General features: G+C 34.9%; 1 protein-coding gene across 1 annotated transcript in view; it reads left to right on the top strand.

The window, feature by feature from the left end:
• Window positions 1-14,283, top strand: part of TRIM23 (tripartite motif containing 23) — a 38,669-nt gene extending 24,386 nt beyond the window's left edge. Inside the window, exons 7-11 of the mRNA XM_067730809.1 lie at window positions 2,632-2,766; window positions 7,658-7,787; window positions 8,280-8,390; window positions 9,668-9,792; window positions 11,934-14,283. Coding sequence (XP_067586910.1) covers window positions 2,632-2,766; window positions 7,658-7,787; window positions 8,280-8,390; window positions 9,668-9,792; window positions 11,934-12,113 — 681 coding nt within the window. The 3' untranslated portion in view covers window positions 12,114-14,283. The remainder of the gene's footprint in view (window positions 1-2,631; window positions 2,767-7,657; window positions 7,788-8,279; window positions 8,391-9,667; window positions 9,793-11,933) is intronic.
• Window positions 14,284-15,673: the final 1,390 nt, after the last annotated feature.

The raw sequence follows: 15,673 nt of genomic DNA, 5'->3' as shown, positions 1-15,673 counted from the left end.
GCCTCCATGCGATTTTAGGCTCTGCCAATAGGGTACAGTAGAAGGAAGCTGAAAGGTGGAGGTGGTTTCCTGTGCGTTCCCATTTGCTTGGGGTTCCTGTGAATGACACTGCTCATACTACGAGACCACTTTCCTTAGAGATCTGAATTTCAGCTCCATGAGATCCCTCCTATAAGTTTTTAAGTTTTAATAATTCTAGCATCTCTCCTTTATTCTCCCAGCCCTGAGGGTGGTAGCTGTTTCCTACAGTTGTTTGCTCCATGATACCTCAGAGTTCTTTTTACCCTTTCAGTTGCCTACTTAATAACTACACCTAGTTAACAGTTCTTCATATTAACTTTTTTCTATTCATATGACTATTGTGGTTTTTATCTCCTGATTTGAACCTAATGATACAATATGCACATTTGTCCTTCTGGATGTATCTATCCAGATACAAAGAATTTAGAGATACAAAGAGCCTAATAAATACTTGTTCAGCTCAAGCTACACAGCAAAATTAGAAATGGATCATGTCCTAAATCATACTTAAGTGAATACTTCAAAGTATTTTTATATTTATTTTATTAAAAAGAAAGCTCATAGGTAACTGAAGTATTTAGAAGTATTTTAGAGTTTCTGAAGCATTTTGTCAAAGTGACTGATAACTGTTAATGACATGGTATTATCTCACTGTGTTAACGCAGATGAAATTGGGGTCTTAGATTCATTCTTCATATGGACCTATTAGTTTTGTTCTGATTTATAGACAGAGAACCCTAATCTCAATCAATATTCTTAAAAGTCCCTGCCACAGAGATAACTGAACAGAGGAATGGATGGAACATCACATATATATTACCAATTTTGAGAACAAAATCATCGCTCCCCTCCAGAAAAAATTGATGCATCATCTAAGTTCAAGGCATAATACTGAATGGTTAGGATTTGTTTATTAGGCAAATATTTGTTGTGTGCCTACTATGTGCCATGTATATTCTAGGTACATGGAATATGTCAGTAAACAAAGCAAGCAAAAAGCCATAATCTTGTGGAATTAGCATCCTAACAAGGAGAAGGCAGACAATAAGCCATAACCATATCTAATAAGTAAATTATATAGTATGTTAAAAAGTGATAAGAGCTAAGGGAAAAAGAAAAAGTATGAGGGTACAGCAGATTGTATTTTTAAATAGGGTAAGCATCACTGAGAGAAGGTGAGATTTGAACAGAGACTCAAAGGGGAAGAAGGTGAAGGGAACTAGCTCACACCTTAATGAAGAAGATTTCAGCTGAGGAACTGGTTAGAGCAAAAACCCTAGGGTGACATGCCTGGTGTATTTGAGGAACAGCAAAAGAGGGCACTGTTGCTGGAATAGAGTAAGCGATGGAGAGAGTAATAGCTGAAATTAGAGATAATAGGGAATTATATGTAAGGAGGGCCTTGTGGGCCATTGGAAGGACTTCAGTTTTTACTGATTGAATTGGGGAAACCATTGTGGGGTTTTGAGCGCAAGAATGATTTGATCTTACTTAAAAGGATCTGGATGATGTGTAAAAAACAGATTGAAGGAGGGCAAAGATGGAAGGAAGGAGCTCAATGGTTAGAAGACTGTTGTAGAATTCCAAGTGAGAGAGGATAGTAGCTTGGATCGTGAGGGCTAGAGGTACCCAAATTTTGGATATCCAGTAGGATTTGTTGACAAATTGTATGTGGGAATAAGGGAGGAGAAGGCAAGGATGACTCAAAGTTTTTGTTCTGGCAATTGGAACAACCAAATTGCTATCACCTAATTTGAATATGCAACTGTGAGCAAAAACTGACAACACTGCTTCTCTCATGGAGCTTAAATATTGTTGGGAGATCTCTGTCTTATGAAGAATACATTGGTATATGTATAGAATATCTCTGGAATAATATTTGAGAAACTGAAAAGTGCTTAGCTTTGAGGAGAGGGCCTGGGAATCTAAAGTGAGAGGGAGACATCACAGTTTGACCTTTAGTCTTTTTTTTTTTAAACCAATACATGTATATCTTAAATTATTTAAAAAACTTTTTATAGGAGAACAATATATATATACAGAAGTATGTGCATAAGTGTTCAGCTTGCTGAATTTTCAGACTGGACATTACTGTGTAACGAGCATCCAGATCAAGTAACAGAACATTACCAACCCCAGAAGCCCCTCAGACTCTCTTCTAGTAACTACGCGCCTTTCCTCCTAAGGATAAACCGTTATCCTGATTTCTAATATATACCTTGTTTTGGCCTGTTTTGGTAATTAATAAAAGTGGGAATCATGCAGTACAAACTCTTCATGTCATTTCTTCCCTTACCGTATGTTTGTGAAATTCATATCATCACATGTAATTGTAGTTCATTCTTACCTGAATGAACCTGTAGTTCATTCAACCATGCATTTTGGTTGTGTTGCATTTGTGAATATACCATACTTTATTTATCTATTCTTCTATTGAGGGGCTCTTAAATTATTTATTAATGCCTGATTATTGTTAACTTAGTCAAATTTATACCTAAGTTAACTTTCAATACTGTAATGTTAAATGAGCTTTTCTTGAGTTTTAGTGATATCTCTGTTTTCGTTGTTTCTTTAAAAAGTTTATAAGAAATATCATCTTCTCTTTTCTAGGATGATTGTAGAGTTGTCTTAGCAAAACAAGAAATTACAAGGTTACTGGAAACATTGCAAAAGCAGCAGCAGCAGTTTACAGAGGTTGCAGATCACATTCAGTTAGATGCCAGCATCCCTGTCACTTTTACAAAGGTAATATATTCTATACTTTGTTTTTAGGTGTGTTTTTGAATAAATCGTAATTGTTTTACATTCCATGATAATCAACTAAGAGACAACTAAGAAATTAATGAACCACAGAATTAGGGAAAAAAAATTACTGTATCAGTGGAAAATAGAAGGTGGTATAATGAGTCTCCCTGTATTATCACCTACTTGAACAATTAAAAACTTTTTATTTCATCTACCCTTTCCCCTAGTCTCTTTCTACCTACAGTCTCCCAGGTTATTTTGAAACAAATCCCAACATATTTCATCCTAATACATCATTTCATCTATGTAATATTTTCACGTTTCTAAAACACGGGTTCTGTTCTCTTTTTCAAAACACAACAAAATTAGAAATGGATCATGTCCTAAATCATACTCTCTAATAATATCTATTAGATTTCCCAGATTGTTAAAAAATTTTTTTTTAGGTTTGAGACAAAATCCAGCAAGGTGTGTATTTGGCATTTGGTTAATATGTTTTGGTCTCTTTTCAAGTGGATTCCCCCTAATTTAAAAAGGTACATGTGTTCCATTTTGCTCTCTATTTTTAGAGAGTGGCTTTTTTTTTTTTTAATTTATTTATTTTTGGCTGCGTTGGGTCTTGGTTACTGTGTGCAGGCTTTTTCTAGTTGCAGCAAGCGGGGACTACTCTTCGTTGTGGTGCGCGGGCTTTTCACTGCAGTGTCTTCTCTTGTTTCGGAGCACGGGCTCTAGGCGCGTGGGCTTCAGTAGTTGTGGCTCACGGGCTCTAGAGCGCAGGTTCAGTGGTTGTGGCGCCCAGGCTTAGTTGCTCCACGGCATGTGGGATCTTCCCGGACCAGGGCTCTAACCCGTGTCCCCTGCATTGGCAGGAGGATTCCTAACCACTGCCCCACCAGGGAAGTCCTAGGGAGTGGCTTTTAAAACTTTTTAAATCTCGTTTTATAATTATGTGAAACATTCACACGGTCCAGAATCAAATCTACAAAGCAAGGTTCATTCAGAGAAGTCTAACTTATATTCCTGATCCTGCCACCCTTTTCTTCCCTTCTCCATAGAAAACAATTAAGAATTTTTCTTAGTTTTATTCGTCATTTAAAAAAAAATAGAGAAATATATTTGCATGCACACTCCCCACTTTTTTTTTTTTTTTTTTTTTTTTTTGCGGTTCGCGGGCCTCTCACTGCTGTGGCCTCTCCCATTGCGGAGCACAGGCTCCAGACGCGCAGGCTCAGCGGCCATGGCTCACGGGCCTAGCTGCTCCGTGGCATGTGGGATCCTCCCGGACCGGGGCATGAACCCGTGTGCCCTGCATCGGCAGGCGGACTCTCAACCACTGCGCCACCAGGGAAGCCCCACACTCCCCATGTTTAAAGGTAGAATACTGTACCTACTTCTCCAGCTTGTACTTTTCACTGAAGTGTACATCCTGGAGGTCAGTCCATAGCAGTATATAGCGACATTTTCTGTTCCCTTTTACAGCTGCAAGGTACTTTATTGTGAGGATGTACATTTTTTTATTATGGTGAAAAACACATAATATAAAATTTACCATCTTAACCATTTTTTAAGTGTTTAGTTCAGTATTGTTAAGTATGTTCACATTGTGTGAAACATTTCCAGAAATTTTTCATCTTGAAAAACTGAAACTATACCTTATAAACAATGACTCCCCTATTCCCCCCTTCTCATTAGCTCCTGGTAACCACCACTCTACTTTCTATTTCTTTGTATTTGACTACTCTAAATTTATCATGCAAGTGGAATCATATAGTATTTGTCTTTTTGTGACTGGCTTATTTCACTTAGCATTATGTCCCTAAAGTTCACCCATGTTGTAGCATGTGACACAATTTCCTTCTATTTTGTCTAAATAATATTCCATTGTTTGTATATACCACATTTTGTATCCATTCATCTATCGATGGTTATTTGGGTTACTTCACCTCTTGGCTATTGTGAATAGTGCTGCTATGAACATGGGTGTACAGATATCTCTTTGAGGCTTTGCTTTCAATTCTTTTGGATAAATTCCCAGAAGTGGGACTACTGGATCATATGGTAGTTCTATTTTTAATTTTCTGAGGAAATGCTATACTGTTTTCCATAGTGGTTGCATCATGTTATGTAAATCCCACCAAAAGTTCATGAGGGTTCCAATTTCTCCACATTTTCACCAACACTTGTTATTTTCTGTTTGTTCTGGGGGGTTTTTTTTGATAGTAAAACAAGATGGCTTACACTAGTAGCCATCTTAATTGGTGTAAGGTGATATCTCATTGTGGTTTTGATTTGCATTTCTCTGATGATAGTGATGTTGAGTATCATTTTCATATGCCTCTTGGCCAGTTCTTTGGAGAATTTTGTACAAGTCCTTTGCCTGTTTTTCTATTGAGTTATTTGATTTTTTTGTTGTTGAGTTGTAGGAGTTCTTTTTATATTCTGGATATGAATCTATTATCAGATACGTGATTTGCAAGTATCTTCTCCCATTCTGTAGTTTGCTTCTTCACTCTACTGATTGTGTCCTTTTATTCACAAAAATTTTTAAGGTTGATCTAGTCCCATTTGTTTATTTTTGCTCTTGTTGATTGTGCTTTTGATGTCATATCCAGGAAATCATTGCCAAATCCAATGTTATGGAGCCTTTCTTCTGTGTTTTCTTCTAGGAGTTTTATAGCTTTGGTTCTTATGTTTAGGGCTTTAATTCATTTATTTATAATCCAAGTATTTATAATTGTTATATATTCTTTCTGTATTTGCCCTTTTATCATTATCTAATGAACTTCTTTGTCTCTTATAACAGTTTCTGACTTAAAATCTATTTTGTCTGATATTAGGATAGCCACCCCTGCTCTCTTTTGGGTATGATTTGCATCTCAAAGATTTGCATCTCTTTCCATCCTTTCACTTTCAGACTATGTATTTTCTTAGCTATAAAGTGAGTCTCTTGTAGATAGCATATTTTCGGATCTTGGTTTTTCACGCATTTAGTCAAGCTGTGTCTTTTGAGTGGAGAGTTAAGTCTGTTTAAAGTAATTATTGATAGGTAAATACTGTTGTCATTTTTGTTCATTGTTTTCTGCATAACTTGATAGTTTTTTTTGTTTCACCTTTCCTCTTTCATTGCCTTCTTTTGTGTTTTATTGATTTTTTTATAGTGTCATATTTGATTCCCTTCTCTTTTCCTTTGGTGTATATTCTGTGGATTTTTTTTGTGTGTGTGTGGTTACCATTGCGATTACATAAAACATCTTAGTTATAACATTCTATTTTAAACTGACAGCAGTTTAACTTCAATTGCATACGAAAACCCTATTCTTTCACAGCTCCATCCCCCTGTACTTTATGTTATTGATGTCACAAATTACATCTTTATTGTACACCTATTAGCACAGGCTTATAGTTTTTTTTCATGTGTTTGTTATTTCAATTCTGTGAAGAATTAAATTTATGCACCCAAATTATAATACAGGTTACTATTTTTCCATGTAGTTATTGTTATCATTTTAGATTTTCATATGGCTTCATGTTGCTGTCTAGCGTCCTTTCATTTCAACTTGAAGGACTCCTTTAGCATTTCTTATAGAGCAGATCTAGTGGTAATGACTCCCTCAGATTTTGTTTTCCTGGGAAAGTCTTGATTTTTCCTTCATTTCGAAGGACAGTTTTGCCATATATAGCATTCTTGGTTGACAGTTTTTTTCTTTCAGCACTTTGAATGTATCATCCCACTCTTTCTGGCCTGCAGTGTTTCTGCTGAGAAATTTGTTAATAATCAAATTTATGTGATGAGTCACTTTTCTCTTGCTGCTTTCAAGATTATCCTGTTTTTGACTTTTGACAGTTGGATTATAATGTGTCTCAGTGTGGGTCTCTTTGGACTTATCTGAGTTGGAACTGAGCTTCTAGAATTTTTATGTCCATTTCTTTCCTCAGATTGGGAAGTTTTCAGCCATTGTATCTTCAAGTAAGATCTCTTTGCCCCTTTATTTCTGTATCCTCCTTCTGGGACTCCCATTCCCATATGTCTCTTAGGGTCTTTTCACTTTTCTTCATTCTTTTTTCTTTTTCCTCCTCTAACTCCATTAGTTCAGATTACATGTCTTTTAAAAAACTAATCCTTGCAAAAATCCTATGTAAGTTTGGTACAATTTTTAATCCCCATTTTACAGATGGGAGAAGTCAGGCAGAGAGGTCATGCAGCTAGCAATATATACAAGTATGTTCATTGCAGCATTATTTGTAATATCAAAAAATCAGAGATGACCTAATATCTCTCAGTTGGTGATTGGTTAAATAGTGGTACATGGAATATAATAAAGCAATTAAAAGGAAAAGGTAGGTCTATATGTTTTGAAATGAAAGGATTCCATAATGTACTATTGAGTGCAAAAAGTAGTTGCAGTGTGTATTTTTTTTTTTTTTAAGTATATCTGCTTTGTGTATGTCAACCAATGTCTGCACAGGAAGATATCTTGAGGGATATATGTGAAATTGTTAACAGTGGATATTTATGGGAAGTGAGTATCACTTTTCATTTTTAATTAATATATTTAACACAGAATGAAAAATCTTATTTAAAGAAGATTCAGTTGAGTTAGAAAATCTGGGAAAAATAAGTGGGTATGTGTATTTCTTTTAACTTATATAAAAACAAAGTAAGTAGTAAGTTTTACTAAGCTAAGATTTAGCAAAGCAATGAGGATTGATTTCCTTTCTAAAGATCAGAATAAGGGTATTTTAATAGGGGACTATAACTTTGATTTTAATGGATTAAGGAATGAGTAGGAGACACAATAATTAACAAAGGTATTTTATAAATAAAAGTGTAAGTACTAATACTTTTAACTCCATATCAAAATAAAAAGATTAATTTTTTAAAAAATTATAGGACAATAGAGTTCACATTGGACCCAAAATGGAAATTCGAGTTGTTACGTTAGGATTAGATGGTGCTGGAAAAACTACTATTTTGTTTAAATTAAAACAGGATGAGTTCATGCAGCCTATTCCAACAATTGGTAAGTATAAGTATTGCTTTTACCTTAATGGACATTTTACAGACAAACCCTAGCTTACAGCTGAGTTCTTTGGGACTTATTTTATGTCAGTCTGGTTTGGAGATTGGCTCTAAGACACCAGCATTTCAGAGAAAAAATGCAAGATTCAGTGGCTGTGGGATTGAAATGTGGATGGGGAGGATAGCAAGAAGGAACAGAATATTGGTGGGACAGTTGGAAGGAAAAAAGGATTGATAACCCTGCTGAGGATTAGGGTAGTGATGCAGATCTGGTACTTGGGTGTCAAGGTCTTAAGGACTCTGGTGGATTAGAGGGCTAACCCTGGTTAAAGGTATACATTTCCCCACGCATGTTTGTCACGAGTGGAGTTGGTTGCAGAGCAGTAGATAGTGCTGTATGCAGATAATTTGTAAGTCACAGTTATAAACAGGGTTGCCTGTGTTTGGTGTGTAAATGTAAGTTCAGTATTAAAGTAAGTTTTTTTAAAAACAGGTTTTAATGTGGAAACTGTAGAATATAAAAATCTAAAGTTCACCATTTGGGATGTAGGTGGAAAACATAAATTAAGACCATTGTGGAAACATTATTACCTCAATACCCAAGGTAAGAGTGTAAAAATTACATCTTAATTTTTCAAATTTTTAGGATGCCAGTTCAGTTTTCAATTCATTGATTTAGCTAATAAAACTGATATTTTAGCATTGATTAAAAACATGACTATACCTTTAAATATTGGTAGCAAGCTCCACATTATTAAGAAAATTAAGGTGGATAGACTGGGTTATGTACTCTGGTTTATTTCATGAAAAACCATAATTTAGCATAAAGACCAAATTTATCTTATATATGTAGGTAATTAAGGGTACTTTCCTCTTGCTGCTCTTAACAGTTAAAGTATATTATTAGTGTTCACATGAGCATGATCACTGGCAATATTGTGTTATAGGGTTGAATTTGTGGTATATAGTTCTCTTGCTCTATTCAATTAAATTCAACTCAACAGTTATCCCATTATAATCTCTCAATAGCTCCACTCCTTCATTTCTATTCACAATTAGTTATTATCTGCAGAAGAAACTACAGTGGTTTGCTTTTGACCAAACTGTGTTATATCACATATATTCCACTTAGCATTTATTCACACTTGGGCCCCATTCTACACTTTGCCTCTTGTACCCCAACATAAAGCTTATTATGTTCATGCTACCTATTGCATATGTCATCCTATTTTCCACCTAGAAGAAAGACTAGATAATTTTTACTTTGGGATTCTTGATATTAAGTTTAGTATGAGACAGTGATTTAGGGGACAAAATGGAATTTTGAACATGAGGAATGGTTGAAAGTCTGGGATGTTTAGCTACCATAAGGTAGCTGGAAAGATTTCAAAAGAGAATTAATTCAGTAGATATTTATGAAGTTTCTGCTGTGTATTTTGAGTACAATCTGTGGAAAGTGCTGTGCCGGGCACCTAGAGAGAATACTTGGGAGAGATAAAGATGGTGATTTATTTATTTTTAAAACACTATCTTTTGGTAAAGCAAGTAGTAATCGAAGAAATTACATCAGTAGGTAGATCATAAGAGCTACATTTTCATTCATTAAGAGAAATATATTAAATCATATGCACAACAACCTGTGTTTGGTAGGCAAGCATTGTAAATCCTGTTACAGATGGGGAAACAACAGCTGAAAAGTTAGGCGAACTGTTTGAGATTATATCATTAATTATTGCTAGGTGTTCCTGTAATAAGCAGCCTTTCTGTGAAAATAATGATGGTAGACTAACCATAATATATTAAGGAGAACATTAAAATATTTAGTCCATTTACTGAAATTTAACAAGTGACTAAATGAATATTTTTCTCTTTTTTTGGTAGCTGTTGTATTTGTTGTTGATAGCAGTCATAGAGACAGAGTTAGTGAAGCACACAGTGAACTTGCAAAGTTGTTAACAGAAAAAGAACTCCGAGATGCTTTGCTACTGATTTTTGCTAACAAACAGGTAACACATTTTTATTTCAGAATATTTATTTTAGCATTCCACATTATAAGTAGCTGTTAAGATTTCAAGGGAAATAATTCAGTAGATATAAAATTTCTACTCTGTATTTTGAGTACAATCTATATGGAAGGTGCTGTACTTGGTACCTTGGAATATACAGAAGGAAATAAAGTAGTTGATGCTCACTAGAAACTCCTATGTATTTAGGTAAGCATGTTGTGTATATTTTTAATACAAAGAAAATTGCTAAGTGACTTCAGTAATATTAACAGTGTTAAGGAAAATTGGAGAGTAGTTCTAGAGGTGGTATTTTGTAAGATTTGTAAAAAGTAGGATTTGAATTGAAACTATAAGAGTTGAAATTATGGATAAGACTTTGAGTTAATTTGTGAAGGAAAGAACACTGCAGGCAGGAAAAAGTATTTTTAGGGAGCACCAAGGAGATCTGTATGTGAGGGGTAGGTAGAGGATGAAGAAATTCTAGAGTAACAGCGGAGGTTGTGTGATAAAGGCCTGACAGGGCCAGGCTGAGAAATTTAGGTTATATTCTATGAGTAAAGGAGAACCATGAAAAGTTGGTGATAAGATCATATTAGTGTTTTAGGATTGTAATTTTGGGGGTAGGATGTAGAATTAATCAGGGGCAAGGGAATAGAGACAGGCAGATGCAGTAAGTTGCTGCAGTAATTCAAGTGACAGTTAACAAGATCCTGAATTAAAGGAATGGAAGGGTAGAAGCAGACTGAAGAAACTTTATGGACATAGAATAGTTAGAATTTGGTGACCGAATGGAGAGGATGAAGGACGGGGAGTAGCTGAAGGTTCTTAGATTTTGGGACTAAGCTTCTGGGAGGATGAGAATGCTTTTCTTTAGTGCAATAGGGGGGCTTAGATGTCATAAGAAGGAAGAGTAGGATGGACAGGGGATCTCCCCTTAATAAAAAAAAAGCAAACCATTAAGAGCTGATATACTTCACTTTATTTATGATTAAAGATATGCAAATAAGACAGAGTGAAATACCATTTTCCACTTATCATATTGTTAAAGATGAAAATGTTTGATAATCCTCAGACCTGCATACACTGCTGGTGTGGTTATTAAAAGGAGACATTTTCTTGGAGGGCAATATGGCAGTACTTTGTCAAGGTTTTAGGTGCATATACCCTTTTACCCTGTAATTCTATCTCTAGTAATGTATTCTGCAAAGAGATATCCTAAGGTTATCTTAGAGATAATTTTGTAAATGTATGTATGTAAAAATACATGTTTATATGAATGTGTATGCATATGTAATAGCACATAAGCACACATCTTCAATCTAAATATTCAGTATAGGACTGGTTAAGAAAATTATGTTGCACCTACAGTGGAATGCAATACAGATGTTAAAAATAATATGGAAAATCTGCTTGTCCTGATAATGGAAAGATATCTTTATTTTCAAGATATGTGTTAAGTAAAAAACAAAAAAAAGAGAGTATGTTCCTGTTTATTTGCGTGCGTGTGCGTGGAAGTTTTCTGAAAAATATGAAAGAAATTGTTACTGATGATTGCTTCTGGGAAGAAGGGGTATTTGGAGAGCTTTTTTTTTTTTTTGCTGATAGTTGCTTCTGGGAAGAAGGGGTATTCAGAGGTATTTGGAGAGGTTTTTATTTTTATTTTTTGGCTGCGCCACATCTTAGTGTCCTGCGCCAGGATCTTAGTGTCCTGACTAAGGGATTGAACCCGGGCCCCTGGGAGCGAGAGTGCTGAGTCCTAACCACTGGACCACCAGGGAATTCCGTGGAGAGTTTAATAAACTCTTTACTATATAAACCCTATGTAAAAGCCATTTCTTACAATGTACATTAATTTTTTTTTAATTGATGCCTTATAATGACCTCGGCAGTTTTTTCACTCAGGGGGCATAGCCTTTATTGATTTCATTGCAAGACTTCTTACAGACTATCTATATTATAACCAAAACTCAAATTTTTTCTCATTAATCTCAAAATAATTACTGAAAGTTGAATTTAGGTTTTAACTTTAGTATAGGCTTCTGTTGGAATGGTACCAACAGAACTGTAAATAAATAACAATAATTACAAATATGATAATTTTGATGGACTGATTAAAATTCTGATGTGTATATATCTTTCAGGACGTTGCTGGAGCTCTGTCAGTAGAAGAAATCACTGAACTTCTTAGTCTCCATAAATTGTGCTGTGGCCGAAGCTGGTATATTCAGGGCTGTGATGCTCGAAGTGGTATGGGACTGTATGAAGGGTTGGACTGGCTCTCACGGCAACTTGTGGCTGCTGGAGTATTGGATGTTGCCTGATTTTAAATGCAGCAGTTGTTTAAAGTTTTGTGGTTAAGAGTTATTTTGCACGTAATATGATGTAAGAAATTATACATCTCAAAGGTAGTTAATTTACGATGTATACATAAAAGGAATTTTAGTTTGGGAATTCAGTACAATATCACTTTTAAAAAACTGTAGTAAAATTTAAATATCTGATGGAGCAGATTAAATTGGATTAAACAGGGACTTACTGGGTATACATTTTTTTTCAACGTACAATAGTTTTTCAGATTATATGTGACCCATATATTGGGAAAGAAGTAGTCACAAAGAGTAGGTGAAAGTTTATTCTTTCAAAGGAAAAAGGATAGCCAACTGAATGCCTAATGGAACCTCTGTATGAAGCAAGTGAAGCATGGCTTCTTCAACTTGGCTTTTCACTGGATTTTGGCAGTATTTAGTAGCAAAACTGGCAGTGACTTAATGAAATACAATTCAAACTGTATCTTTGAGTAATAGGATTACTTTAACGTTCAGTATAACAGAACACGTTTAATGCTAAGAACTATAAGCTATAGAAAATTAATATTTTATAGTGTTTTATTAAAGCTCTCCTAAAGCCTTTTGTATAAAACCCAGTGAGTCAGAATGAAATGTAATCTAACTAGGCCTGATGTTCGATTAGTGCTACACTGAAGAACAATTAATAATAAAATTGTGAAAGTCAGTTATATTCTAGTTGATCTTCACTTATGAAAGACCCATTTGCAGGGCTGAACCTGGAAGTATTATTTCCCAGGTCAGAGCTCTAAATTCGTCCTTCTGTTTTTCAGTATATTTAAAGTACTTAGCATTGTGTCTTTTAAAAATAATATTGCATCTTCAGTGAGAATGACTATAGGTAAAATGTAGTAAGTTACACACAAAAACGAGGGTTGGTTTTACATAAAAGGTAGAGATATAAGTAGAAAACTACCTCTACCACAGAGAAGTTATTTATGCAGTGGAAAATGCTTATTACAATTACTTTAAAATGTTTTCCCCAAATAAGTGTATTTATGTTAACAATAAATGTGATCAAGGCTTTTCATGACAAGGCCTTGAAAAGTTGTTTGAGAAACAACATGTCTAAGGAAAAGAAATGTTCAAAAAGTTTACATCACATTTATTATGCAGTGTTGAGTAGAAGTTTAAAAAGTTTGTGCTCTTTACTGTTTTTCATTTTTTAAGGAAACTCCCTTATTATGGCAGTACGATTTATATTTAAACATACCTAGATTGAATTTTATGGTTTTTGTTTTTCTTTTTAAATGCTCTTTATACTTTAGGATGAGGTTAAATCCTAAATCTTATTATTTGAAACGCTATGAGGACATTGATGTCTGATGGTAAGATGTGACTCCTGGGTGGCACTGTTTTGGTTCAGTCTCTTCAAATGTACTTTTGTTTAAAAACAACAAAACTTTTAGAAAACAAAGCATTAAAAAAAAAGTCTGTCAGTATTATGGGCAGTGTGTAAATAAGTAATATTACATCCTTTGTTTTTCAAGTAAAAGGTCATGCTGTTACAAGTGTAGTTTGTGCATATAAGTTAATACTTCTGAATTAAATTAACATTTGACTGATTGCAATAACTGTGAAAAATAAAAAAGGTGTTACATTTGCCTGTGAACCCTTGAACTGTTTTCTCTACTAGGTAATTGGAAAAAAGAAGTCTAACACTAACATGTAAACTTGCATTTTCCTTGTAAATTAAGTTTATTTTACCAGTTTTGCTTAACTTTTAATTCACATTCCTAGCATATTTCTAAAACACAATTTAAAAATTGTGTTTAGACTTGATTATAACATACATGATAGTACTGTTTGCTACTATTTTTTTAAGAATTACTTTTCTCAGGCTCTTATTACTATTTGTGGTTGTATTCTTTCACTAATTATTAGTTAAGATTGTGCTTGCTAGTTCCCTCTGGGAAATGTCAAACTTCAGAGAGGTTTTAAATACAGTCTATTTGGATTTGCCTCCTGGCACTGAATTTCTGTATCAAGCCTAAATATTATTGTATGGTTTATGTAAAGCAGGTTTTTCAAGTGTATAGTCTTGGTCTGTAATTCTGGAATGCTTTATAATTACTAGAAGCCATTATTTGCATTACACATATGATCAGTATAGACAGCAATAAAATGTTAAAATCATTTTAAAGAAGTCCTATTATTATTCTAAAAATTCTGTTTCTTGAACCATCTATACAGTAGTATTGCTAGTAACCAATTAAAGTTATATTTGTGCTGTGGTTAAGAGAAAACAAAATGGGATAGGGATTGACTTGTATGACAAATTTGAGATATACTTTATTAAAAATTTAGAAATACCATTCTGTCATTCTGTATTTGCAATTTGTCAAATTTAAGTAAGTATTATAACTGTAGTGTTTTTAAAGGAGAGCTAAAATTTTGCATTGAACAAAGTGAAATTATTGCTTTTTAAATTTAACCTTGTTTCACACAAGAACATAGCATTTTAAATAACTTTTTATAAGAGGGCTTGGAAAACTTAGCTATATCCTATGAGATAATGTTGCTAAAACACTTTTTTTTTTTTTTTTTTTGCGGTACGAGGGCCTTTCACTGTTGTGGCTTCTCCCGTTGCGGAGCACAGGCTCCGGACGCACGCAGGCTCAGCGGCCATGGCTCACGGACCCAGCCGCTCCGCGGCATGTGGGATCCTCCCGGGCCGGGGCACGAACCCGTGTCCCCTGCATCGGCAGGCGGACTCTCAACCACTGCGCCACCAGGGAAGCCCTAAAACACTTTTTTTTTTTTTTTTTTTTGGCACGCGGGCCTCTCACTGTTGTGGCTTCTCCCGTTGCGGAGCACAGCCTCCGGACGCACAGGCTCAGCGGCCATGGTTCACGGGCCCAGCCGCTCCGTGGCATGTGGGATCTTCCCGGACCGGGGCATGAACCCGTGTCCCCTGCATCAACAGGCGGACTCTCAACCAGGAAAGCTCCTAAAACACTTATGTGACACTGCGTCACCACGGAAGCCCCTAAAACACTTATGTGACACTGAGATACTTCTCAATTTGCAAAGTGGTAATAAGGAATAAGATATCTGTACTTTTCCCTAAAAGAATAATGAATGAAAAGGACTAATAAGTATCAGATGGTATCTTGCTAATAATTTAAAACATGCTTTAAAAAAAGACATCTGGCAGTGTAGGTTTTTAGGTCTACTGATTATATTAAATTTTTGACATGGAATGGAAAAATTCATTAATCAAATATGATTTTCACTCAAAGCAAAATAATTTTATTTTGGGAAGAATGAGGCATCACTACCACCACTTGGTGGCAGTATTACCAAAAATTTAGGATTAAGCTTTTACGAATGAATTGATAGGTAGGTAAGTCTGAACACCTAAAATTAGGGAGAAAAGGTAAATATCATAGTGAAGAGGCATTTTCTGTCCATAATTTAGTTCTTTTTAAAAGGAGGACACAATATTAATTTAAAGTTAGCACAGTTTGGCATGTTCTTCCATCACAGTTTATGGTACAAAAATAGGTAAAGGAAATAATCCTGCTGATCAGTAG

The sequence above is a fragment of the Pseudorca crassidens genome, chromosome 3, assembly GCF_039906515.1.
Source record: "Pseudorca crassidens isolate mPseCra1 chromosome 3, mPseCra1.hap1, whole genome shotgun sequence".
NCBI lineage: Eukaryota > Metazoa > Chordata > Mammalia > Artiodactyla > Delphinidae > Pseudorca > Pseudorca crassidens.
This window is presented reverse-complemented; position numbering and strand designations above follow the sequence as displayed.